Below are 27,660 nucleotides of genomic sequence, written 5' to 3'. Positions count from 1 at the left end.
CTTTTTTCTTTTTCTGTTTTTGAGATGGAGTTTTGCTCTGTCTCCAAGGCTGGCATGCAGTGGCACGATCTCTGCTCACTGCAATCTCGGCCTCCCGAGTTCAAGCGATTCTTCTACCTCAGCCTCCCAAGTAGCTGGGATTACAGGAATGTGCCACCACGCCCAGCTAATTTTTGTATTTTTAGTAGAGCCTGCCTTGTTGGCCAGGCTGGTCTCGAACTTCTGACCTCAGGTAATCTACCCGCCTCAGCCTCCCAAAGTTTTCGGATTACAGGAGTGAGCCACCGTGCCCGGCCCACTTTCTCTTCGTAAAAGGATCTCCTTATCTAGGAGAACCAGATAATTCTCAGTTCATGATGAGAAGCTTCGATCATATAACCACTTGACGTCACATGGTCAGACACTACCAAGGCGCAATAGCTAACCAGATACTTTTCTTTAAAAGAAAAGACAAAATTCCAGAATTCTGGGGGGCTTCGCTATGATTCTGTAAAGATTTCCACGAATTGCACAAAGCATCCAGGTCTGCCACACCCACTCAACGCTATTAGAGCTGGTGGGATGTAAGGGTCAAGTGGCAGTGCTCCTTGCACTGGATCCTGGCCTGGATGGAGAGCCTTTTCTTGCTTTGCACCTCATTCAAAAATGTCGCCTTTCATATCATCTGGTTGGTCAGAATGGACGAACTAGGAGCTGACTGAACAAAGATTTAAAACACAGAACAGGGAGAATTAGGTAAAAGAAGCATTTTAGAGTGAGAGAGTAAAAGGCGCTCAATCTTTGTAAACTATGAAAGGGATCTTCCACGGGACCTTTCGGCTCGGACTGACAAGCATGAACGGAACGGAATTATTCCCTCTTCTAACTTCAGCCACGATTTGGCGTTTTAACACCGGGCTCAAGGTAGCTTGGGTCTCTCTTGGCCAAAGAGCCGAGGCAAGCCTCTAACTCCTTTTCTAAAACCGGCCACGGAGGCCCCGCCCTCTGCAGGGAGGCTCCGGGTCCTGCCGCCTGCTCCTCCCCCTACTGCTTTGCGCCTGCGCGGAGGCTCGGGGAGTCGGCGCCATGACCTCATCGAGGCTTCCCTGGTTGCTTAGCTGGGTCTCGGCCACTGCGTGGAGAGCGGCAAGTAAGCACCCGGCCTCGGGCCACGGTCGCGGGAGGGGTCGTGAAGGCCCAGGCGCAGAGAGAAGCGCCTCCCGCGGAGGAAGCCGCGTGTGTCCCAGCCGTTCGGTGTTGCCAGGGGCTGCCCAGCTTCTCCCGCCCAGCCGCCCACCCGGTGGCCTGGGCAGGTCCCTGCAGCGCCCCGGGTCTCGGGTGGGACTAGAGCGAGAAGATCGCTAAGGCCCTTTCAGCCCCCGGGACGTCCGCTTCCTACCGAGCCCGCGGTGGCCCAACAGGACCACAAATGTTCCGGGTTGTTCCTGTGGGAGCTCGCAGGGCACACCGCACTTTGATGCCCCTGAGAAAAATGGAAAAGAAGGCCCTTTGGGAATGGGAGTCATTGATTTACTTACTTATTTATTTACATCATTATTTACAGGAATCCGCACTCCTGGTCCAGGCTCCAGCAGAAAAGGATTTCTGGCAGTTTACAGTTTATCTTTTTAAAATGGGAAAAGTGCAGAAGTGAGCCAAAGGCAAATAAGTATAACGTAAATTAGATGAAGCCAGTAATTGTTAGTACAGAAAAAGCATTCATGCTTTCAGTAAAACCAACATTTTTAAACCCATTGTTGGAAATTTTTGTCAAGATAATACAGTTAGCAGCCCAGACTATGCAAAACATAATATTATTTATTTATTTCTTTTGAGATGGAGTCTCGCTCCGTCCCTCAGGCTGGAGTGTAGTGGCGCAATCTCGGCTCACTGCAAGCTCTGCCTACCAGGTTCACGCCATTCTCCTGCCTCAGCCTCCCGAGTAGCTGGGACTACAGGCGCCCGCCACCGTGCCTGGCTAATTTTTTGTATTTTTAGTAGAGACGGGGTTTCACCGTGTTAGCCAGGATGGTCTCGATCTCCTGACCTCGTGATCCGCCCGCCTCGGCCTCCCAAAGTGCTGGGATTACAGGCGTGAGCCACCGCGCCCAGCCCGCAAAACATAATTTTAATGTGTGACACCTGGAGAAGTTATGTAAGTTGAAAACAATAATTATTGCCCTCAAATGGCGCCGGATTTCTATGCAATTTGTTTTCCTTTGTGCAATCATTTTCCCCAAATACAAATATTTTACTTAATTGTATAAGTTTTAAATAGTCCAGAAATAAATAATACAGAAAGTGAAAGTCCCACATTATCCAAACCTCAAGGTAATAACGTTAAAATTTTGTAGGGTTCATTCAACAACCCCCTTTAACTAGTTTTAAACAATTATGCATGATTCCATATATATATATACACACACACGTAGCACACATGTAAGCTACAAAGCACAACCAGCATCTATGAACTCATCCTCCAATTTAAGAAATAGTCCCCATTGCCAAGGAGGTCTCTATTTGCTGCTTCCTGATACAACTGTGCAATTGGTGTTTTTAATCTTTATATAAATGGTTTCATATTGTTGATTTTTTTTTCAGTTAACGCTGTTTTGTGATTGATTCACATTGACGTTTGAGGTTGTAGTTATTCATTCAACTGTGTAAACATATGATACATTTTCCAATGCCCTTCTCAAAGGACATTTGGTTAATTCCAGAAACACCAGGATTGGCTGCTACACATTGTTGTGTACCTTATTTGTGCATTAGTGGAAGGAGTGGAATTCCTGGAGTATGGTATAGGTCTTTTCAATATTACAATATGATGCCAAGGTGTAACGGCATTTTCTAATTCTATAGCAATTTTCACTTCTACCAGCAGTGTATTAGAGTTCCTGTTGTTCCACAAACTTGCCAAAACTTAATTTTGCCTTAGGTTTTAATTTTTGGCTGCCTACAGGGTGATGAAATGACACCTCGTTGTGATTTTGCTTTTCTCTGATTAAAGAAGTAAAACATCTTTTCAAATATTAACTTTTTGTGAAATACCTCTTTTTTCTTTCTTTTTTTTTGAGACGGAGTTTCACTCTTGTTGCCCAGGCTGGAGTGCAATGGCGAGATCTCAGCTCACTGCAACATCTGCCTCCTGAGTTCAAACGATTCTCCTGCCTCAGCCTCCCGAGTAGCTGGTATTACAGGCACCCACCACCACGCCCAGCTAATTTTTTGTATTTTTGGTAGAGTCAAGGTTTTGCCGTGAACTCAGTTGATCTACCAGCCTCGGCCTACCAAAGTGTTGGGATAACAGGCGTGAGCCACCGCGCACGGCCTTTTTTCTTAACAGATTGCTTCTTATTTATATTCTTTACATAGATTTCTATGCTAAACCTTTTTTAGTTATGTTAAGTGTCAAATATCTCAACTTGTGGTTTGTTTCTGTCACTACTAGGCAGAATAGAATAATGGGTCTGCATGTGCAACCATGCAGCTTCAATATAAAAGGTATCTTAATAAACAGATGTTTATAATTTTATCTGTAAAATTTTGTCTTTATCCTTTTGTTTATTGTTACTGTCTTGTGGTCTTGTCTAAGAAACCCTTCTGTACCCTAAAGTCATAGACATAATCTCTTATATTTTCTTCTCAAAGGTTTATACTTTTGCTTTTCACATTTAAGCCTTTATTCTACCAGGAATTGATGTTTGTGTATGGTGTGAGGCAGGAAACCAGTTTTCATTTTTTTTCATATCAAACACTTGTCCCAGGTTCATGTATTTATAGGACCTTTCCCCTACTGATATAATGCCAGCCATCGTAAATCAAGTTTACTTATACATATATGCATACGTTTATTTCTTGGCTCTTTTCTCAGTCCCATTGACCTATTTGTCTATTCCTGTGCTGATACTACCTGTCTTGATAACTATAGCCATAACTTTGTAATAAATCTTATTATTTTCTGACTGTTGTTTATGTACAGAAACATGATGCTTAATGATTCTGTATCTAAATTACCTTATTAATTTAAATAATTTACTTTGCAGATTTTGGGGACTTTGCTGCATAGACATTCATATCATCTGCAAATGGTGACAGTCTAGTTTCCCCCTGTCTAATCCTTTTTTTTGAGAAAGGGTCTTGCTCTGTCACCCAGGCTGGAGTGCAGTGGCGCAATCTCTGCTCACTGTAACCTCTACCTCCCGGGATCAAGTGATTCTCCTGCCTCAGCCTCCTCAGGAGCTGGGATTACTGGTGTGCGCCACCATACCCAGCTAATTTTTATATTTTTTTTAGAGATGGGGTTTTGCCATGTTAGCCAAGTGATCCACCCACCTCAGCCTCTCAAAGTGCTGGGATTACAGGCATGAGCCACCGTGCCCCCCGCCCTCCCTGTCTAATCCTTATATCTTTCTCTTTTGTTTTTCTTTTCTTTGCTCAGATTTCCAGCACCATGTTGACTAGAAGTGATGACAGCAAGCATACTTATCTTGTTTGTGATTATAAAGGGAATGCATTTGTATTTTATCATTAAGGTGTGATATTGCAGTCATTTAGATAAAATTGCTACATTTTTTTTTAAGTCACCATCTCCTAATAACTTTTAAGGCATGTTTTATAAACGAATCCTCAGGGAAGAGTTCTAGCTATCTCCCAAATAACTCTGTTCTTTTAAACAAAAAAATCACTGTCTTATGTTTTTGTTAAAACTCTTTATTTTGGATTTACATTTACTTACTGGATTTAATGATCCGTAACTGTGGGTCTTCAGAGTCCAAGCCTTTGTGAAATAAAATTTCATGGAACATGGAAAAAAAAAATGTGGTATTAGCTACAGTTATACCCTTTTTGGGTTAAGGAAGTCCCTTTCTATGTAGAGTTTTGGGATTTTGTTTTGTTTTTGTTTATGTGTTTGTATTTGTTTTTTAATGATGAATAAATCTTGAAGTTTACTTAATTGATTTTTCTTCATCTTACTGAGGTGTTTATCATTTTCTGCTTTAATCTGTTGAGGTGGCAAGTTACAGATTTTTCTGATAGTGAATCACTTGCATTCCTAGAAAATATTCCAAAGGATCATGGTGGTTATATTTTTAAATATAATGTTGTATTTGTTGTGCTTATATTTTGTTTAGAAATTGGCCTGTAATTTTCTTCTGTTATACACTGAAACCCCTACCTCCTGGGTTCAAGTTATTCTTCTGCCTCAGCCTCCTGAGTAGCTGGGATTACAGGTGCACGCCACCACGCCCAGCTAATTTTTGTATTTTTAGTAGAGACGGGGTTTCACCATATTGGCCAGGCTGATCTCAAACTTCTGACCTCGTGATACGCCTGCTTTGGCCTCCCAAAGTGCTGGCATTACAGGTGTGAGCCACCGCGCCCGGCCTTCCCTGGTTTTAATATTAAGGTTATTCTAGCCTCATATAATGTATTGGGGATTCTACTCACCCGTTTCCCTTCTTTGTTAGATTTTGTTTAAGATTGGAATTATCTGTTCCTTGAGGGTTTGTAACAACTCACCTGCAAAACTGTCTAGACCTGCTCTTCTCTTCGAGGGAAGACTTTAAATTACTTGTTTAACTTCTACAGTGGTTATTATTATATTTATCAGGTTTCCTCTTCTTAAGTCAGTTTTGGTAAGTTAACTTTTTCTGGAAAGATTTCCATTTTGTATTGTTTCAATATATAGGCGTAAAGTTTCTGGTTTTTTTTTTAATTTTCTGCTCTCCATATAATTATGTACTCTCTTTTTCTCATATTACCTATTTTGCTTTCTCTTGTTTTTTTATAGTAGCCTTACCAAAGGTTTTACAATACTTTCAGTCTTTTTTTTTTTTTTTTTTTGAAACAAAGTCTTGCTCTGTCGCCCAGGCTGGAGTGCAGTGGTGCAATCTTGGCTCACTGCAACCTCCACCTCCCGGGTTCTAGTGATTCTCCTGCCTCAGCCTTGTAGCTGGAATTACAGGCGTGCACCACCATGTCTGGCTAATTTTTGTGTTTTTAGTAGAGACGAGGTTTCACCATATTGGCCAGGCTGGAACACTTTCAGTCTTTTCAGAGCACCAACCTTTGTTTATTGTTGATCTTCTTTGTTATAAGTTATGCAAAGGATATTTATTGTACAACATGGTGACTATAGTTAATGTATTGTATACTTGAAAATTGCTGAAAGTGGATTTTAAATTTTCTCATCACAAATAATTGATAGATATATGAGTTAAGGCATGTATTAGCTTGATTTAGCTATTTCACAATATATACATATTTCAAAACATGCTGTACACCATAAATGTATATAATATTTATCAATTAAAAAATGAAGACTATATTGAAAGTTATTTTTACATTGTAAATTATGTTATCTTTTATATTCATTTTTTTCTTATTATCTTATTTTTCCATTTTCCATGGTTTTTTTTTTTAACATGCAAATGGTGCATCTCACATAAACAGCATATGGCTGGTTTCTGGTTTGTTTGTATGGGGGTTTTTGTTGTTTTGCAGACTAGTAGTCTCTTTACCCTTATAATTACTGATACAATTACATTCCTCTGTTCAGACTCGTGGCTCTGTGTGTGTTTTAGGTTTGTTATTTCTGAATTTCTGTGTTTTTCTTTCTCTTTTTTTGGCCTAATTTTTCTTTTCCTTTTCTTCTTCTTTTTTTTTTTAATACAGAGTCTTGCTCTGTCGCCCTGGCTGGAGTGTAGTGGCGTGATCTCACTCACTGCAACCTCTGCTCCCCTGGTTCAAGTGATTGTCTTGCCTCAGCCTCCCAAGTAGCTGGGATTACAGGTGCCCACCTCCACGCCCAGCTAATTTTTTGTATTTTTAGTAGAGATGGGGTTTCACCTTACTGGCTAGGCTGGTCTGGAACTCCTGACCTCAAGTAATCTTCCTACCTTGGCCTCCCAAAGTGCTGGAATTACGGGTGTGAGCCACTGTGCTCAGCCTTAAAAAAACTTTTGCAAAGCCAAAAGTAATTAAGCAAAAAGAGATGATGAAAAATGATTAGGCTGGCCGGGCACGGTGGCTCATGCCTGTAATCCCAGCACTTTGGGAGGCCAAGGTGGGTGGATCACCTGAAGTCAGGTGTTCGAGACCAGCCTGGCCTGCATGGTGAAACCCCATCTCTACTAAAAATACAAAAATCAGCTGGGCATGGTGGCACATGCCTGTAATCCCAGCTATTGGGAGGCTGAGGCAAGAGAATCGCTTGAACCCGGGAGGCGGAGGTTGCAGTGAGCTGAGATCACACCACTGCACTCCAGCCTGGGTTACAGAGCAAGGCTCCATCTCAAAAAAAAGATGCTTAGGGATTTTTGGAAGATGCAGCTAGTGTGTAGTTAGGCCTAAACACAGGTGTGGGTCAGCCAGTGGCTTCAGAATCTCAGAGGGGCTTCTTTTTTTCACATCTTCACTCAGAACCAAGGTTAAAGTAGACACTTTTCCTTCCTTAACTGTCTTTCTTCTAGTTCCTTGCTATTTGGAACAGCATCATAAGCATCACCTGGGAGCTTGTTAAAAATGCAAGAATCACAAGTCCCACCTAGAACTACTCAGAATCTGCATTTTAACAGAATCCCCCAGGTGGTTTTTATCTCTGTTTAAATCTTTCAGCTGGGTGTCGTGGCTCACACCTGTAATCCCAGCACTTTGGGAGGCAAGAGGATCAGGAGTTCAGGAGTTCAAGACTAGCCTGGGCAACATAGTGAGACCCCCCCCCACCCCCCCGCCCATCTCTACAAAAAATAAAATTAGCTGGGCATGGTGTTGTGTGGCTGTAGTCCCAGCTGCCGAGGAGGCTGAGGCAGGAAGATGGTTTGAGCCCAGGAGATCAAGGCTACTGTGAGCCATGATTCTGCCACTACGCTCAAAACTGGGCAACAGAGCAAGACCCTGTTTCAAAAAACAACAAAAGTCTTCCAGTTCACTTTCTTTTCTCAGTATGTGAGCCTCCCTGAGTCCTGGATTCTCCTGTGCTTTCTATTTTGCTTGAGTTTAAGAGACTGTCATCTCCCTGCTGTCCTGAAAGCTCTGTATCCTAAGATCTAGGCAAGAAAGACACAAGAAGGCTTTGCACCGTAGCTTATGCCTTTAATCCCAATACTTTGGGAGACTAAAGCAGGCAGATCACTTGAGGTCAGGAGTTCGATACCAGCCTGGCCAACATGGCGAAACCCCATCTCTATTAAAAATACAAAAATTAGCTCGGCCTATTGGTGGGTGCCTGTAATCCCATCTACTCGGGAGGCTGAGGCACAAGAATAACTTGAACCCTGGAAGTGGAGGTTGCAGTGAGCTGAGATGGTGCCACTGCACTCCAGTGGCACCATCTCAGAGGGGACAGAGTGAGACTCTGTCTGAAAATAAAAAATAAAAAAAAATAAAAAAAAAAAAGACCAGCCTGGTCAACATGGTGAAACTCTGTCTCTACTGAAAATACAAAAACTTAGCTGGGTGTAGTGGCTAATTTTTTTTTTGTTCAGAAAAGAAAAGAAAGACACAGTAAGTGTAGCCGTTTCACTTTGTGTTTACCTCACTGGACTGTCTTTTCAATTTATCATTATTTACTTTCGTAAAGGTTCTATCTCTGATTTAGAAGACGTTTGATTTTGTTTTACCTTTTTAGGTATTTTATGGCTGTAGAGTTTTGGCATTTCTGATTTATCAAATTACCAGAGACAAAAGTTTTGAGTTGTGTGTTGTTTTTGTGTATGTGTGTGTGTGTGTGTGTGTGTGTGAGAGAGAGAGAGAGAGAGAGTCATTCTTTTGCTTTTATTGTTTCTTCTTTTAGAAGGTTTTCTTCTTGTCTATTATGTCCATGTAAACACAATTCTAAGTAGGTTTGGATAAAGTCAAACCACCCCTTGAAGTAGAAGAGATGGGCTTTATGGTGGTTATTTCGTGATGTTGTTAAAAGAGGCTTTTGTTTTAAGTTTGTCAGCTATTTCCCGTGTAGTCGAGGTAGTCAAAAGTCTGCTGATAGCCAAAATGTAATACTAACATGAATACAGTTACTATTGCTTAACACCTGCTATTTAGTAGGCAGAATTAACAGGAGTGGTCCTTGGGCTTAGCTCCTCATCTGGCACGCCCTTATTTCTTTTGGTCTGCCTTTGAAGCTACTTGTATGTGCTTCACTACCAACACCCCTGGCAGGATGATGTGCACACACTTGTGTCGAAAGCTGTAAAGCCTGCAGGTACCAAGGAGCACAGTGTCCCATCTTATCTTTTACTGTACAGAAATGAGGGGCATTATCTTCCCCTGTGTTCTGTCACACCGTTACCTGACTACACAAATAGTTCTGTTTATGTTTCCAATGGCCTCAGAGTCCCTTGAGAAAACTGGTCTTTTAACTTTTCCTTGTAAACCCTCTTTCTACAGATAAAGTCCTTCAGAAGTCTGCAAGGTCATATTAGGGACCAGTTTCTCCAACTTACACTTTGCTCCTCCTTGCTTTCCCCAAGATAACAGTTTTCTGTTCTTCACCAGAAACCCTTACACAAATTAACTTATTACATCCCAGAGTTAGGCTCCAGTTATTGATGCACTTGCTCAATGTGTACACATACACAGACATACACATATTTATCTTAACCACTTGTATGCATATGTGTTTGTGTCTGTTTCTTTAAACAAGGTAGGGTTATGTAGTGATGACTAGAATATGAGAAAAATATGTGTAATGAAAAAAACATTCTAATATGTAATGCTGTCAAGAGTTTACAGATAATTCCATCAAAATAAAAATAAATACTATTTGTCACTATACTAAATGCATAAATTGTCCCGTTTATTCAGCAATCTCATGTGATAGGTACTGTAATTTTTCTATTTAGAGGGAAGGAAACAGAAAGGGTAACTTGACCAACATCCAACACCTAGTAAGTGGTTGCATTTGTTTCCTATTGCTGCTATAACATATTACCATAAATTTAGTGGCTTAACACATTTTACAGTTTTGGAGATCAGGAGTCTGGAAGAGGTCTCACTGAGCTGGAACCAGAGAGTTAGCAGGGCTGTCTTCCTTCTGGAGGCCACATCCATTTCCTTCTCTCTTTTAGCTTCTAGAGGCTGCCCACATTCCTTGGCTTGCCCCCTTCCTCCATCTTCAAAGCCAGCAACATCGGGTCTGGTCTGTCTTCCAACCCTGTCTTCCCTTTTAAAGGACCCTTGTGGTTACATTGACCCACCCTATAATCCTGGATAATCTCCCTGTTTTAAGGTCATCTGATTAGCCACCTTAATTCTGTCTGCTACCAAAATTCTTCACCATGTAACCAAACCTATTCATAGATTCTGGGTGTTGGATTCTGATGATCTTTGAGGCCGTTGTTCTGTTTGCCACAGAAGTGTAGCTAGAACTGTACTCAAATTTATCTGCTTCTAAAGCAGTTTCTTTAGGAAGCTGGAAACCCCTAACACTGAGATCACTTTTTTCCCTGTGGTTTTGCCCTTGCTGAATATTATCCCAACGAGGGTTTGGATAACTTTCATAGCACTCAAAGTTCAACTCTCTTTAGAAACTAGAGAGAAAATTATCTCATTTACGCGTTGCAGACACCCAGTACATTTTAAAATCCCAAGTTTTATTTTAGATTCAGGGAGTACATGTGCAGGTTTGTTACCTGGGTATATGTGTGATGCTGAGATTTGGGATACGAATAATCCCATCACCCAGGTAATGAGCATAGTACCTAAAAGTTAGTTTTTCAACCCTTGCATCCCCTTCCTCCCTCCCTGACAGTAGTACCCAGTTTCTGTTGTTGCCTTCTTTATGTTCTTGAGTATCCAGTGTTTCACTCTGTAGAATTAGAAAATTATATGTGAGAATATGCAATATTTGGTTTTCTGTTCCTGCATTAGTTCACTTACGATAATGGCCTCCAGGTGCGCCTATGTTGCAGCAAAGGACATGATTTCATTATTTTTATGGTTGCATAGTGTTCCATGGTATATATATACCGCATTTTCTTTATCCAGTCCACTATTGATGATCACCTAGGTTGATTCTACATCTTTGCTATTGTGAATAGTGCTGCAGTGAACATGCAAGTGCATGTGTCTTTCTGGTGTGAAAAATGAGTAGTTTTCTTTTAGGTATATACCCGGTAACAAGATTGCTGGGTGAAATGATAGTTCTGTTTTAAGTACTTTGAGAAATCTCCAAACTGTTTTCCACAGTGGCTGAACTAAGATACATTCCCACTAGCAGTATATATGCATTGCCTCTTCTCTACAGCCTCACCAGCATCTGTTGTTTTTTAACTTTTTAATAATAGCCATTCTGACTGATGTGACATGGTCTCTCATTATGATTTTAATTTGCATTTATCTACCAATTCGTGGTGTGGAGCATTTTTTAATATGTTTGTTGGCCATTTGCATGTCTTCTTTTGAGAAGTGTCTCTTCATGTCTGTTGTCCATTTTTTAGTGCGGTTGTTGTTTGCTTGTTGAGTTGTTTAAGTTCCTTATAGATTCTGGATATGAGACTTTTCTCAGATGTGTAGTTTGCAAATATTTTCTCCCATTCTGTAGGTTGTATGTTTACTCTGTTGAGAGTTTCTTTTGCTCTACAAAAGCTTTTTAGTTTAATTAAGTCCCATTTGTCAATTTGTTGTTGTTGTTGTTGTTGCAGTTGCTTTTGAGGACTTAATCATAAATTATTTCCCAAGACCAATGTCCAGAAGAGTGTTTCCTAGGTTTTCTTCTAGGATTCTTACAGTTTGAGGTCTTACATTTAAATCTTTACTCTATCTCGAGTTAATTTTTGTGTGTGGTGACAAATAGGGGTCCAGTTTCATTGTTCTGCACATAGCTGCCAACTGTCCCAGCACCATTTATCAAATAGGGACTTCTTTCCCCATAAAACAATGTTTTTTTAGAGACATGGTCTCACTATGTTATCCAGACTAGAATTGAGCTCCTGGGCCCAAGGAATCCTCTCTCTTCAGCCTCCTGCGTAACTGAGACTACAGGTGCATGCCACCGTGCCCAACTTGATGTACTCTTTAAGTTTTAGTTGACAGGAAAAGAGGACCTTGATTAGGATTTAAATGTAGCCACTTCTGACTTTTAGAGATTTGAATACTAAATATTGTCGTTGAAAAGTTTGTACTACTAAGTTACTCTTAATATTTGAACTCCTGGTTTTTTGGCATTGCTTCAGATAGGAATTAATGTTTTAATATAAGTTTCTGCAATATTGATAACGATTAACTAATTTATTTCATAGCCCTTCTTTTCAAACTGGTGGTCTTCCAGGAAGGGAAATGGCTGGAGAGGGAGGAAGAATTTTCACTCTACGTCCTTTTGTACTTTTTGAACTTTGAGAAATGTGAATGTATAAACTAAAAAAAAATAAAATGTTATAAATGTTTAAAGTGGAATAAATGAACAGCTCCTATTTTTCTATTATCTCCACTCTTCTAGGATCACCCATTCTGTGTCATTCTCTGAGGAAAACAAGTTCTTCTCAAGGAGGAAAGTCTGAACTTGTCAAACAGTCCCTTAAGAAGCCGAAGTTACCAGAAGGTCGTTTTGATGCACCAGAGGATTCCCATGTAGAGAAAGAACCACTGGAAAGTAAGTATAATGAAGCACCTCTCAGTTTTTGAAGTATCAAGGAAAGTGTTTTAGTTATTGAGAAAATGAGTGAAAGGAAAGAAATATGTTATTGCTTAAATTCTGTAGTAATAAAGCATATTTCAACAATGAGTAAAATCACCATATTGACCATCAGTACATGTAGATTTCTTAATAAAAAAGATTTTCAAGACTCTGACAGGTATTTGATTATGTTTGTTTTATTTATTATACCTCATTATTCACATAACAAAATATATAAGTTGAGACCTTCTTTGATACAAATAAATGATGTTATTTGTATCAAAGAAGGTGATGTTATTTGTATCAGAGAAGGCTATGTTATTTGTATCAAAGAAGATCTTATGTGAATAATGAGGTATAATAAATATAACCACTTTATATATGTAATGTACACATATTATATATATAAAGAACTCCAATAACTCAACAAAAAGTCAAAAATAGCAAAGCACTTGAGTCTTAACTTACATATTTTGCTGTATGAATAATGAGGTATGATAAATAAATAACAGATATATGTGTATATGATATGTATGTGGGTATGTGTAGAACTCCAGTAATCTACAAAAAATAAAAATAAAAAATATCAAAGTACTTGAGTAGACATTTCTCCAGAGAAGGTATACAAATGTACAAATGGCCAACAACCACATGAAAAGATGCTCAGCATCAGCATCATTATCATTAGGGAAATGCAAATCAAAACTATGAGATACTACTTCATACCCGCTAGGATGGCTATAATAGAAAAAAATGGAAAAGAACAAGTGTTGGGAAGGATGTGGAGAAATTGAAACCCTCAGGCATTTCTGGTGGGAATGTAAAATGTTGCAGCCGCTGTGGAAAACAGTATGGCCATTCCTCAAAAAATCGAACATAGAACTACCATTTGACCCAGCAGTTCCACTTTTAGGTGTGTATCTAAAGGAATTGAAAGCAGGGACTTGAACAGATATCTCTGTAACTATGTTCATAGTATTATTAACAGTCAGTAGCCAAAAGGTGGAAACAACCCAATGTTCACGAACAAATGAATCGTTAAACAAAATGTAGCATATACATCCAGTGGAAAACTATTCAGTCGTAAAAAGCAATTAAATTTTAATATATGCTACAACATGGAGGGACCTTGAAAACATTATGTTTAGTGAAATAAGCTGGACCCAGAAGGGCAAATATATGATTCCACTTATATAAGGTACCTAGAATAGGCAAATCCATAGAGACAGCAAGTAGAATAGAGGCTATCAGGGACTCCGGGGACTAAGGGAGAAGTCATTGTTTAGTGGGTACAGAGTTCATTGTGGGGAAGATGAAAATGTTTTAGGTATAGATAGTGGTGATGGTTGTACAACCTTGTGAATGTATTTTTGTTGTTGTTTTTGTTTTTGAGATGGAGTCTCACTCTTTCACCTAGGCTGGAGTGCAGTGGCACAATCTCGGCTCACTGCAACCTCTGCCTCCCAGGTTCATGTAATACTCCTGTCTCAGCCTCCCGAGTAGCTGGGATTACAGGCACACCACCACACTGGCTCATTGTTGTATTTTTAGTAGAGATGGGGTTTCACCATGTTGACCAGGCTGGTCTTGAACTCCTGACCTCAAGTGACCAACCTACCTCGGCCTCCCAAAGCGCTGGGATTACAGGCGTGAGCCACTGTGTCTGGCAGTGAATGTATTTAATACTACCAAATTGTACACTTATAAATGGTTAAATGAGAAATATTATGTTATATATATTTTACCACAGTTAAAAAAAAAAAAAGAAAGCAAAACCCAGCACATTTCAAAAGCTGATCATCTATTTGACATAATGGTAGGCATTCAGCGTAAGTCTTGTATCACTCAAGTTTATGTTGAACCTACCATCCCTTAGAAATTTCTGACAAACATCACCAAATACAACAGGTACTCTTCAATCCTTGTTTTATTTGAACAATCCACAACCTTTGACAGTGTTAACTATTGCTTCTGGAAATCTCCTGCCTTGATTTCCATTATGCTTTCCTTAGTTTCATTTTTGTGTGTGTATATATGTGTGTGTGTGTTGTTTTGTTTTGTTTTGTTGAGACAGGGTCTTGCTCTGTTGCCCAGGCTAAAGTGCAGTGGCATGAACAGATGGCTCACTGCAGCCTTAACCTTCCCAGCTCAAACTATCCTCCTGCCTCAGTCTCCTGAGTAAGTGAGACCACAGGCACATACCACCATGCTCACCTAATTTAAAAAATTTTTTTGTAGAGATGAGGTCTTGCCATGTTACCCAGGCTGGCCTCAACTCCTGGGCTCAAGCAGTCCTTCTGCCTCGGCCTCCCAAAGTGCTGGGATTACAAGTATGAGCCACCATTCCTGGCATGCTTTCTTTAGTTTCTCACCCTATTTCTTCACCAATTTCTTCCTGGGCTCCTTTTTGAGCTCCTCTGCCCAACATCTAAATGTGGGTATTTGCCAGGCCTCTGTTCTTAGCCCCCTAAGTATTCCAAGGGCGATTTCATATTTCCCTAAAATGATTTGATTGATTTGATTGATTGAGGCAGAGTCTCACTCTGTCACCCAGGCTGAAGTGCAGTGGTGCCATCACAGCCCACTGCACCCTCAACCTCCTGGGGTTCCCTACTCAGCCTCTCCTGTAACTGGGGCTACAGGCACGCACCACCACACCTGGCTAATTTTTCTGTTTGTTTCTTTAAGAGATAGGGTCTCAGTATGTTGCCCAGGCTGGTCTTGAACTCCTGGGCTCAAAGGATCTTCCCACCTCAGCCTCCCAAAGTGCTGAGATTACAGGCATGAGCCACCATGGCGGGCTTAAAATGATTTTAAATATCACCTATGTATTAGTGATTCATACATTTATACCTATAATCAGACCTCTTTCCTGAGCATCACTCTCCTATCTCCATTTGCCTCCTGAATGCCTTTCTTTGCACATTCCAGAAGTCCAAAATTAATATTTCTAAAACTAAAGTCATCCTGTACCCATTGTTCCAACTCACCTTCAGCCCTCCCACCTGCCTGATCTCATATCCTCCTCTTCCTTCTGGATTTCCAGTCCACCCCATCTGCCAAGTCACCCAAGCCTGAAATCTGGGGATAATCTTTCACTCCTGCCTCTTCCTGTCTCCTGTGACTGATCACTAACCAAGTCCTGTTGCTTCTACCCTTTTAACATCTCTCAAATTTATTCCCTCTTACTCATCCTACCAGTAAGGCCCAAATTCAAGCTGTCTCTAGCTCCACTGGTCTCCTAACAAGCCTCTCTGCTTCCTTGTTTCCTTCCTTCTAGTCTTGTCTCCCTGCCTCTAGTATGTACTTTATTCTAAGAAAACTGTGTAGATTGTCTCCTTGAAAAGAGTAGATTTCATTATTAAGATCATAAAGGAAAATGTTTGTAGCTAGGCACCCTGCTTGATATAAAGATGAATAAGAAAGGAAGATGAGATAATGTAAATAACGATGAACAGGACATCATGTGGTAACTAGCATAAGAGATACACAAAAAGATCAGAGAAAAGTCGACAAAAGAGATAACATTTGAGCTGGGGTCTAAGGAAAAATAATTTTTTGTTTTTTTGAGTTGGAGTCTCACTGTGTCACCCAGGCTGGAGGACAACGGCACGATTTCGGCTCACTGCAACCTCCGCCTCCCGGGTTCAAGCGATTCTCCTGCCTCAGCCTCCTGAGAAGCTGCGATTATAGGCGTCCGGCACCACACCTGGCTAATTTTTGTATTTTTAGTAGAAACGGAGTTTCACCATGTTGGTCAGGCTGGTCTCGAACTCCTGACCTCAGGTGATCCACCTGCCTTGGCCTTCCAAAGTGCCGGGGTTACAGGTGTGAGCCACCATGCCTGGCCGGAAAAGTAAAATTTTTATAAGTAGATAAGGTGTGGTGAGGAGACATTTCAAAATAACTGGAGAAAGCTATGGTCAAAGAGAAAGAGGCTGCAGAACATTAACACTTATAAGACACAGCTAATGGGCCTCTTTGGCTTCAGTGTAAATTATATATATATTCGATTAATACAGGCGTGTCCAATCTCTTGTCTTCCCTGGGTCACATTGGAAGAAGAATTGTCTTAGGCCACACATAAAATACACTAACAATAGCTGATGAGCTAAACAAAAACAAAAACAAAACAAAACAAAAATCACACAAAAAAACTCAATGTTTTAAGAAAGTTTACAAATTTGTGTTGGGCCACATTCAAAGCCATCCTGGGCCACATGCAGCCTGTGGACCATGGGTTAGACAGGCTTGGATTAATTGAATATAAAGCTAAACACGCAGGTTCAGCTCAAATCTGGGAGGGCCTGAAATCCCAGGTTACAGTGTAAGGGCTTTATGCAGTGAGCAGTGAGGAAATGTATTTGGATAGAGGTTGTTTTAATTAGCTTTATTAAATATAGTCTGCATATGATAAAATTCACCCATGTTAAATATACAGTTGAGTGAGGTTTTTTGTTGTTGTTGTTGTTGTTGTTGTTGTTGTTTGAGATGGAGTCTTGCTCTGTTGCCCAGGCTGGAGTGCAGTGGTATGATCTCAGCTTACTGCAACCTCTGCCTCTTGGGTTCAAGTGAGTCTCCTGCCTCAGCCTCCCGAGTAGCTGGGATTACAGGCACCTGCCACCACGCCCGGTTAATTTTTGTATTTTTAGTAGAGATGGGGTTTCACCATGTTAGCCAGGCTGGTCTCGAACTCCTGACCTCGTGATCCGCTCGCCTCGGCCTCCCAAAGTGCTAGGATTACAGGCATGAGCCACCACGCCTGGCTAGTGAGTTTTAACAAATGTTTACAGCCATGGAAACCACACAAAGTGTAAAATAGTTCTGTCCCCTAAAGAGGTACAAGGCAGTTCATCCTGTCTCCACCTCCTCCCAGCAACCATTGATCTGTTCTCTATCACTGTAGTTTTGCTTTTTCTAGGATTTTATATAAATGAAACTCTACAATATGTAGTCTTTGGTGTCTGGTTCCTTTCACATAGTATAATGTGGAAGAGGGATTCTGTTGCATTAGTTCTAAAATTCGACACTGAGAGCAGGAACCAGGGTGGTAATGGTGAGAACAAAAAGTTTCAGAAAACTGTAGGCTATTATAAGGGCAAAAATTAGGTTAACAAATGTGAGGAAGAAGAGACATGGAAGGATACAAGGGTGTGGTCAGAAAGAAGAGTGCTCAGAAGAGTGTGGGATTTGGAGGAGGAACGTACTCAAAAAATAATAAAGTCCAGCGGACAGCAGAAGTAGATATGAAAGTCATCAGGAAAGAGATTGGTGACCTCTGTGGCCTCGATGTGTGATGATTTACTAATGTGGATGTTGATATTAGGGATGATGGGGAGAGATAGATGAAACTATGAACCAGATATTGATCCCATCCAAGAAGACAGAAGAATCTTTGAGTTTATTATAAAACTAGAGAAAAGCACTGGATAAGTAAATGGTAAGAATTCCAAAAAGGAAAGGCTGTAGAGGTGTGGCATTAGAATGAGAGGCTGGAAATAGCAGTGAGGAGCAGGGACATCTTGACCTGTTCTTTCTTCCCCAGTGCTGTGGACTGAATTATGTTCCCCCAAAATTCATCTGTTGGAGCTCTAACCCCCCAGGTGATGGTATTTGGAGATGGGGCCTTGGGAGATAATTAGGCTTAGATCATGAGAGTAGGGTAACTCTTGAAGGGATGGAACTGTTTTACACTTTGTGTTATTTACATGACTGTCAACATTTGTTAAAACTCACTGAACTGCGTACTTAAAATGGGTGAATTTTATTATAAGCAAACAATACTTTAATAAAGCTGATGGGAATCTCCTCATGGTGGGAATAGTGCCCTTATAAAAAGAGATACCAGAGAGCATGCTATCTCTCTTTCTCTGCCATGTGAGGACACAGCAAGAAGTGACCATCTGTAAGCCAGCAAGAAAGCCCTCATGAGAACCAACCATGCTAGCACCCTGATTTCAGCCTCCAAGCCTCCAGAGCTGTAAGAAAATAAGTTTCTGCTGTTTACTCCACCTAGTCTATGGTATTTTGTTATGGAAGCTCAAGCTAAGACATCCAGTGAGCCACAGAGATATGTGAGAAAGAAGAACTTCCATTAGAGAGGCCTTCGAGGGAATTTGTAGAGTAGGAAAAAGCCAACTTGCATTGCAGTAAAGCATGGAATTCTTTTGAAAACAGAATGATGATGAGTATGGGGGAGAGTTTATTCACAATATAACAAGAATAAAAGAATGAATATTTGAAAAATTTTCACGGTAAATTCTGTATCCTTTTTCTTTTGCCTATAGAGGGGCTTTATGATTTTGGTGAAGATCATTTAGTTTTCTAAAGAGATATAGTTTGGGTAATCATTCTCCTGCAGTTTCCCCGTGCTATGCAGGATAAAATAAAAGCCGTATGCCTTTTCTTCTGTTAATCTGTCTTTTGTCAGTTGATTTTTGGCAGACCTTCAGAGGGCAAGGAGGATGTTTCTCCTTGGCCCCTACACCTTCTCCCAGAGTCCAAGCTATGTGCTTCCTCAGTAGAACAGGTTTTAACATCTGTAAGTAGCTACGATGACGACCTCAGCAGAGAATACCCACCCTGAGCGAATGTGACACCCATGCCCCCAAAAGTCTAGTTGCCTTTTGGTCAGTGTCTCAGGAGTATAACTGACTTCTCTAGGGATTGAATGTAAGAGAGACCTAAGTAACCATGGGGTTTGGATACTTAGGTTCTGGGTTTGAACTGGAGCTCTCAGAGGCTTCTACTCTCTGGGTTTCAGTTTCCTCCTAACACCTGCCTTAGAATGCCCTTATGAGAAGAAACTGAGATGATAGGGCACTTTGCACTTTCCCTTTAAAGCCTTGCGAGAGTTTGTTATTCTTGTATGTATTTGTTTGCCGTTTTTTTTGTTTGTTTGTTTGTTTTTTGGCCTACTTCAGTACTCTGTGAGCCCTATGAGGGAAGGGGCCTTCTATTGCATGGTCACTACTGTATCCCTCACCCAACCTTTACATGCTATCATAGGGCTTGGTGGAGTAATAGTGGAATAAATGAATGAAACTGTCTGCCTACAGGATGGCCATGAGGATAAGAATAAATCTCTTCATTCATTCGTATGATATGTATTAAGTATCCTCTGTGAGCCAAACACTGAAACAGCAATGGATAAAACACACAAAAAAATTATACCATAATGAAGCTTAACATTTTAGTGGGAGAGACAGACAATAATCAAAGTAAGTTTTAAAAATATACTAAATTAGTGATAATTGCTGAAGATAATGTAAATCTGGGAAAGAATGGGAAGTGTTGGGAGAGTGCCCACAATAAATAAATAAATAGATATAGTTTAAGAATTAGGGGCCAGGCAGCCGGGCACAGTGGCTCACGCCTGTTACCCCAGCACTTTGGGAGGCTGAGGCGGGTGCATCACCTGAGGTCAGGAGTTCAAGACCAGCCTGGTCAACAAAGTAAAACCCCCGTCTCTACTAAAAATACAAAAAATTAGCTGGGCATGGTGGTGCACACCTGTAATCCCAGCTACTCGAGAGGCTGAGGCAGGAGAATCACTTGAACCCTGGAGGCGGAGGTTGCAGTGAGCCAAGATCATGTCATTGCACTCCAGCCTGGGCAATAAGAGTGAAATTCCATCACACACACACACACACACACACACACACACACACACACACACACAAGAATTCGGGGTCAGGTGCAGTGGCTCATGCCTTTAATTCCAGCGCTTTGGGAGGCCATGGTGGGTGGGTCATTTGGGGTCAGGAGTTTGAGACCAGCCTGGCCAACATAGTGAAACCCCATCTCTACTAAAAGTACAGTTATTAGCCAGGCACATAGTGGTGTGTGCCTGTAGTCCCAGCTACTTGGGAGGCTGAGGCAGGAGAATTGCTTGAACCCAGGAGGCAGAGGCTGCAATGAGCTGAGATCACGCCACTCCACTACTCCAGCAGGGCAACAGAGCTAGGCTCCATCTCAAAAAACAAAACAAAACAAAGAATTAGGGCTCTGTCTAATAGTTGGTTCCTCTCTTGTTTTTTCCGTATACAGAGCAGTATAGTGTATGGGCTGAGAACAAGACTGCAGCCAGGATGTCTGAATTCAAACTCAGTTTTATTACTTAGAAGCTATGTGATACGGAGCAACTTTCTTAACCCTTTGTGGCTCATTTTCTTCATCTATAAAGTTGGAACAATAATTGTTCTTGTCCCATAGGATTGTTAGGAAGAGTAACTGGATTAGCGTACATAAAGCGCTGAGAATTGAGCCTGGCTTGTGATGGGGATTCCTACTATGAAAACATAGTATTAAGAAGAATAATTACTATTATGATTATAAATGGCAGTACCAGCAACCAGTTGCTGAAGCCAAAACCCTATGATGAGGAACAGTAATTCTCTAGCTAAGATTAATTGACATTCCTATGTACCTGGCACCACGCTAAACCCTTTACATGTATTACCTTGTTTAATTATCAACACAGTGAGAGAAGTGTGATTGTTCTCCCCATTTTACTGGTCAGAAAACTGTGGCATTAAGTCAAAGTGACTCTTTCAAAGTAATCTTATTTCAGGACCTTTCAAGTCTTACAAATTTGTACTCTGTATTCTCTTCTCAAACTCAGGAAAAAAGAATCACATTTACAGTTCATTTAAAGACTGCATGGTAACCACATTGGTAAGATCTAGCCTATCAGCAACCCTGTCTTTAAAATTGACCATAGGCCAGTCTTGGTGGCTCGCGCCTCTAATCCCAGCATTTTGGGAGGCCAAGGCGGGCAGAGCACTTGAGGTCAGGAGTTTGAGACCAGCCTGGCCAACATGGTGAAACCCCTTCTCTACTAAAAATACAAAAATTAGCTGGGCGTGGTGGCGTGCACGTGTAATCCCAGCTACTCAGGAGGCTGAGGCAGGAAAATCACTTGAACCCAGAAGGCAGAGGTTGCAGTGAGCCCAGATCATACCACTGCAATCCAGCCTGGGCAACAGAGGGAGACTCTGTCTCAAAAAATAATAAATAAATTAATTAATTAAATTAAATTGACTATAAGGCCTTTCCTGCCTCCATTAACTGCTTTATTTATATCTCGTTTTCCTTAGAATTTCCAGATGATGTTAATCCAGTGACCAAAGAAAAAGGTGGACCCAGGGGCCCAGAACCTACCCGATATGGAGATTGGGAACGAAAAGGACGCTGTATTGATTTTTAAGTCACATATTCTTTAACCTCAATATTGTTTTCTGAATATGTACATCTGAATTAACTTATTTCTGATTATTTTCTTTCTTTATATCCTTTGTGTCGTGTAGTTTCTATGATGTGTTTACATATATATATATATATGATGGCTTTGAAAGAAAATATGCTGCTATAAATTAGGAAAGGGAGACCAGCCTGACCAATAGGGAGAAATATCGCCTTTACTAAAAATACAAAATTAGCCAGGCGTGGTGGCATGCACCTGTAATCCCAGCTACTCTGGAGGCTGAGGCAGGAGAATGGCTTAAACCCAGGAGGTGGAGGTTGTGGTGAGCTGAGGTCGCGGCATTGCACTCCAGCCTGGGCAATAAGAGTGAAACTCCATCTCAAAAAAAAAAAATAGGAAAGGGAAAATATTTTTTCATTAACATATATTAATTTAATGAGTATAGAAATGATTCTTGGTTTTTTTTTGTTTTGTTTTTGAGACAGTCTCTCTCTCTCACCCAGGCTGGAGTGGAGTGGCACTATCCCAGCTCACTGCAACCTCCGCCCCCCCGGGTTCAAGCAATTCTCCCGCCTCAGCCTCCTGAGTAGCTGGGATTACAGACACCCACCATTGCGCCTGGCTAATTTTTGCATTTTTAGTAAAGACAAGGTTTCACCATGTTAGCTAGGCTGGTCTCGAACTCCTGACCTCAGTTGATCCACCTGCTTCAGCCTCCCAAAGTGCTGGGATTGCAGGTATGAGCCACCATGCCCAGCCTAGAAATGATTTTTAGAGCTGTAGGCCTTTACTTCATCATTTTTCAGTTTAAATTAATCAGTTTCTTATAAAATGGACACATAAATAATTTTTAAAAAATGATTGTGTTGCTGTGTGCTAGGGGATAGTGGCTTTTAACATGTGAGTTAAATAATACATTATAGTTTGAGAAGGCCACAATAATAACAGAAAATCTTTAACTTGGAGCCAGTGACTTAATTAATTACCCAATCACTTGAGTTCAAATTCTGACTCTACTTCTTACTACCTATGTGACCTTGGATAACTTATTTAACTTCTCTGTGCTTCAATATCCTTATGTGTAAGTTGGAGATAATAATACTTTTGATACTGGTGGGCTGCAGGAGGTCCCCAAACACTGGTGGGACCTTAACTCCAGCTGATGTCCAGGCTCTTGATACCATCATGAGAAGAAATTCAAGGACAAGTCAGAAAATAGTGAAAGTACTGAGATTTATTGCAAAGTAAAAAGTACATATTCGATGCCTGTAATCCCAGCACTTTGAGAGACTGAGGCAGGTCGATCACTTGAGGTCAGGAGTTCGAGACCAGCCTGGCCAACATGGCGAAACCCCGTCTCTACTAAAAATACAAAAACTAGCTGGGCGTGGTGGTGCAGGCCTGTAATCCCAGCTACTTGGGAGGCTGAGGCAGGAGAATCACTTGAACCGGGGAGGCAGAGGTTATAGTGAGCCAAGACTGTGCCACTGCACTCCAGCCTGGGTGACAGAGCAAGACCCTGTCTCAAAAAAAAAATAAAAAGCAGAGAAAAGAAAAGCACACATTCAAGAAAGGGGAGTGTGGGCATACTCAAGAGAGAGTGACTCAGTGGAGTTTAGGGCTTCTACCTTCATGGGTTTCTATAACCAAGAGGTGGAATATTCATGAAGATTCCTGGAAAAAGGTGAAGATTTCTTGGAATTGTGGTGCCACCGACTTTTACACCAAATACAGGTGTTCCTGGAATAGTCATGGCACTCTCTGTGTGTGCTTTAGTATGTTAATGAGCATATAATGAGGTCCTAGGTGAAACCTAGGTCATATCCAGTGCCATGCTGGGTCCAGTCAGTCTTAGCCAACTTGACTCACACCCTGGTTTTTCAGGATCTTATCAGCCCCTAGTTTATGCAGCCATTTCAACAATTTCCTTTTTGCTAATCATGTAAAACTGCTGCCTGGAATTTTCTGCTCTTCTGTGACCATCCTGTATTATTCCTGTCTCACTTTCACTTCACAGGGAAGTTGAGAAGATTAAATGAATAAATAACATGTATTAGTCAGGGTTCTTCAATAGGAGAGAGAGAAATTATGTGGAATTGGCTCATGCAGTTCTAGAGGCTGAGAAGTCCATGATAATGCCATCTGCAAGCTGAACACCTGAAGACCCAAAAAAGCCAGTGGTGTGAATCAGTCTGAGTCCAAAGGCCTGAGAACCAGGGGAATTATGATATAAATCCAGTCTGAGGGCAAAAGATGAGAAGAGATGTCCTAGCTCAAGCAGTGAGGCAAGAAAAAGGGAGTGAATTCTTCCCTCTACCTTTTGTCCTATTCAGGCCTTCAGTGTATTAGATAATGCCCAACTACATTGGGAAGGACAGTCTACTGAGTTCACCAGTTCCAATGCTAATCTCATTCAGAAACACCCCTACAGACACATCCAGAAACAATGTTTAAACTGGTACCCTGTGGCCTACTCAAGTTGACACATAAAATTAGCCAACACAACATGTTAGCCACTTAGAGCAGTGTGTAGTACAGTACATACTTCTCAGTAAGTGTTAACTGTCTTTAAATTATGAATGTATTTTTCCAAGTCTCTAGGCATTGTGAGAGGAAAGATTTTTTTTTTTTTTTTTGCTCTGTCCCCAGGCTGGACTACAGTGGTGCAATCTCCACTCACTGCAACCTCTGACTCCCTGGTTCAAGCGATTCTCCTGCCTCAGCCTCCCGATTCTCCTGCCTTAACCTCTGTTAATAGTAACATGTTTTATTACAGTATCAAATATATAGGTAAAATTTGGTGGCATGAAAACATTTGTGGTCTGTATGTCTATCAAACATTCATGAAAAAACTTGAAGACTATCAATTGGTACCTACAAAAGATGATGCGGTAGCCATGGAAATGCATCACCCAGATCTCCTGTGAGAAGCAGAGTTGACTGAGAACCCTAGCTGCTACCCCATGGGATCTACCACTGTATTCCTGCTGTTCCCAGCCAATGAGTGAGAATGGCAGGACTATTAACACTGACCCACTCCCCTGATGGGCAACATTGGCACAAGGACTTCCCACTAGATTGCCCAGAATTTTCTTAGAAACATGCTACTGTCTGAGATTCTTCCTACCCCATACTCCTTTCTTTCACTCTCTCCTTCACAGGTGTGAAACCCTACCTACTCCCCTCCTTCATAATTCACAGATACCTCCTCCAATAAATCTCTTTCAAACTTAATGCCATCTTGCCATCTGTTTTGTAGAGAACCTGGATTAACATGGATAACTTTTTAAAAACAACTTATAGACAGTTTTTCAGAAAACGTCATACAATGCTTGTGATTTTTTTAGTATAATCATAGTTTAAACACTTTTATATCGCTTGGGGGATTTCTGGGAAATTAAATGTTGATCTTTTATGTACAAGGCTCATGCCATGGAGTGTTGTACATATTGAGTGTTTGGTTAGATTGAATTATGTCTAGTAGGTCCCAGTTGCTGAGACCTACAATGTGTCAAAATACATATATTACCTATTATTAAACTTGTAAGAGCGAGCATAAAGCCATGTTCTGCTAGTAAATAACAAACATTCATTGGATAAATAGTTTGCAGTGAGAAAACTTTGTCATAGCAATTGTTAATGATAGTATATTAGTAATTTGATAATTTCAGAACAGGACAGTAATTTTTCTAAATAAAAGATAAGAATGGCAGTGAGATATTAATGAGTGCTGACTGATCAATTAGAAGGGAAAGTAAACTGAAGAGTGCCTAATGAGTTCATTCATTCACTGAACTGATTATTTAATCAGTGGTGATTGCCTACTACGTGCTCGATATTCTGCGAGGCTCTGTTTTGTTTTGTTTTGTTTTTTTGTTTTTTTGTTTTTTGTTTTTTTTGAGAGTGAGCCTCGCTCTGTCACCCAGGCTGAAGTGCAGTAGTGTGATCTCGGCTCACTGCAACCTCTGCCTCTGGTTTCAAGAGATTCTCCTGCCTCAGCCTCCCGAATAGTTGGGATTACAGGCACCTGCCACCATGCCTGGCTAATTTTTTTTTTTTTTTGTATTTTTAGTAGAGACAGGGTTTCACCATGTTGGCCAGGCTGGTCTCAAATGTCTGACCTCCAGTGATCTGCCTGCTTCAGCCTCCCAAAATGCTGGGATTACAGGCATGAGGTACCGCATCAGGCCACTGCTAGGCTCATTCTATTTGGTGATTAATGAAACAGATCCCCTGCCACCTTAGCATAAAGTCTGATGTGTTTTGATGTGTGCATGCAAACAGTTCTAGAAGACAACTGACTGAAGACTTTATGAAGGATTGCAGGTGACCATACTTCACCCCAAACAAATCAAAGGAAACTTCCTAAGTTTAATGAGACTATCGCTTTCTGAACTTTTGGTACCAGATGACTCTTCAGAGACCTGGATTTTCAGCTTTTAAAATCTAAACAGGCTCTGTGGGATATTTATTAATTAAATATTCGTTTTATAATCAAATGTGTTCTGACTTTTCCATATATAAGCCTCCATGGACATTGATCAAGAAGATATGGAGTGGGCAGAGTGATAAAACTAAGATTCCTGGATATATAAAAATTTTTAAGCCCTTCCTGGTCCAAGAAGAGCATTTTTGGTGGCCACAACCTCTGGAACTAAGCTGCTGTCAACTTCCCAAAGACTGGTTGCTATAAATGAATTACAAAAGATTATCAAACTAACAATGAATATGAGGGCATGTGTGAAATTAAGAAATATTTATGATTAACAAGTATTCAATATTCATTGTCCTGTGGGCACTTTGTTCTGTCTTCTTTAAGATCCTTCCTTCCCTCCCTCCCTCCCTCCTTCCTTCCTTCTTTCCTTCCTTCCTTCCTTCCTTCCTTCCTTCCTTCCTTCCTTCCTTCCTTCCTTCCTTCCTTCCCCTCTGTGGCCCAGGCTGCAATCTACTCGGCTCGCTGCTGCCCGCGCCGCGGACTGCCTGGGACTGCTGGCGCACGCCACCACTGCCTGCTTTTTCTCCTTTGGCTGCAGGCGCGCTTTCGCCATGTTGGCCACGCTGGTCGCCAGCTCCTGACTCCGAGTGCTCTGCCCGCCTCAGCCTCCCGAGGTGCTGGGACTGCAGACGGAGTCTCGCTCACCCGGTGCTCGGTGTTGCCCGGGCTGGAGTGCGGTGGCGTGGTCTGGGCTCGCGGCAGCCTCCGCCTCCCAGCCGCCTGCCTTGGCCTACCGGGATTGCAGCCCCTGCCCGGCCGCCGCCCCGTCTGGGAGGTGGGGAGCGTTTCTGCCCGGCCGCCCCTCTGCCCGGCCTCCCCATCTGGGAAGTGAGGAGGACCTCTGCCCGGCCACCCATCGTCTGGGAGGTGAGGAGCGCCTCTGCCCGGCCACCCATCCTCTGGGAGGTGAGGAGCGCCTCTGCCCGGCCACCCATCGTCTGGGAAGGGAGGAGCGCCTCTGCCCGGCCACCCGTCCTCTGGGAAGTGAGGAGCGCCTCTGCCCGGCCACCCGTCGTCTGGGAAGTGAGGAGCGCCTCTGCCCGGCCACCCGTCCTCTGGGAAGTGAGGAGCGCCTCTGCCCGGCCACCCGTCGTCTGGGAAGGGAGGAGCGCCTCTGCCCGGCCACCCGTCCTCTGGGAAGTGAGGAGCGCCTCTGCCCGGCCACCCGTCGTCTGGGAAGGGAGGAGCGCCTCTGCCCGGCCACCCGTCGTCTGGGAAGTGAGGAGCGCCTCTGCCCGGCCACCCGTCGTCTGGGAAGGGAGGAGCGCCTCTGCCCGGCCACCCGTCCTCTGGGAAGTGAGGAGCGCCTCTGCCCGGCCACCCGTCGTCTGGGAAGTGAGGAGCGCCTCTGCCCGGCCACCCGTC

At 42.0% G+C, this 27,660-nt stretch overlaps 1 protein-coding gene across 2 annotated transcripts; it reads left to right on the top strand.

Annotated features, from left to right (window-relative positions):
• The first annotated feature begins 1,048 nt into the window (after positions 1-1,048).
• Positions 1,049-26,657, top strand: SDHAF4 (succinate dehydrogenase complex assembly factor 4). Of its 2 annotated transcripts, XM_058435307.1 has the most exons (4): positions 1,049-1,129; positions 12,419-12,571; positions 21,694-21,789; positions 24,450-26,657. In XM_058435307.1, exons 1-4 carry the CDS (start codon positions 1,066-1,068, stop codon positions 24,725-24,727), a joined length of 591 nt encoding a protein of 196 aa, XP_058291290.1. In that variant the 5' UTR covers positions 1,049-1,065; the 3' UTR covers positions 24,728-26,657. The 2 variants fall into 2 exon arrangements, with proteins under 2 accessions (XP_058291290.1, XP_032009801.1); XM_032153910.2 differs by having other exon boundaries at positions 21,694-26,657.
• The last annotated feature ends 1,003 nt before the right edge of the window (positions 26,658-27,660 follow it).

Source organism: Hylobates moloch, unplaced genomic scaffold (assembly GCF_009828535.3).
Source record: "Hylobates moloch isolate HMO894 unplaced genomic scaffold, HMol_V3 SCAFFOLD_2, whole genome shotgun sequence".
Taxonomy (NCBI): domain Eukaryota; kingdom Metazoa; phylum Chordata; class Mammalia; order Primates; family Hylobatidae; genus Hylobates; species Hylobates moloch.
Note: the sequence above shows the minus strand (reverse complement) of the source record. Positions and strands in the feature narration are given on the sequence as shown.

Excerpts from the sequence above, each read along its gene's own strand:
- SDHAF4 (XM_058435307.1), top strand. The coding sequence starts at position 1,066 with ATGACCTCATCGAGGCTTCCCTGGTTGCTTAGCTGGGTCTCGGCCACT. Across the intron at positions 1,130-12,418 it reads CACTGCGTGGAGAGCGGCAA|GATCACCCATTCTGTGTCAT; the intron begins GTAAGCACCCGG and ends CCACTCTTCTAG. Across the intron at positions 12,572-21,693 it reads AGAGAAAGAACCACTGGAAA|AATTTCCAGATGATGTTAAT; the intron begins GTAAGTATAATG and ends CGTTTTCCTTAG.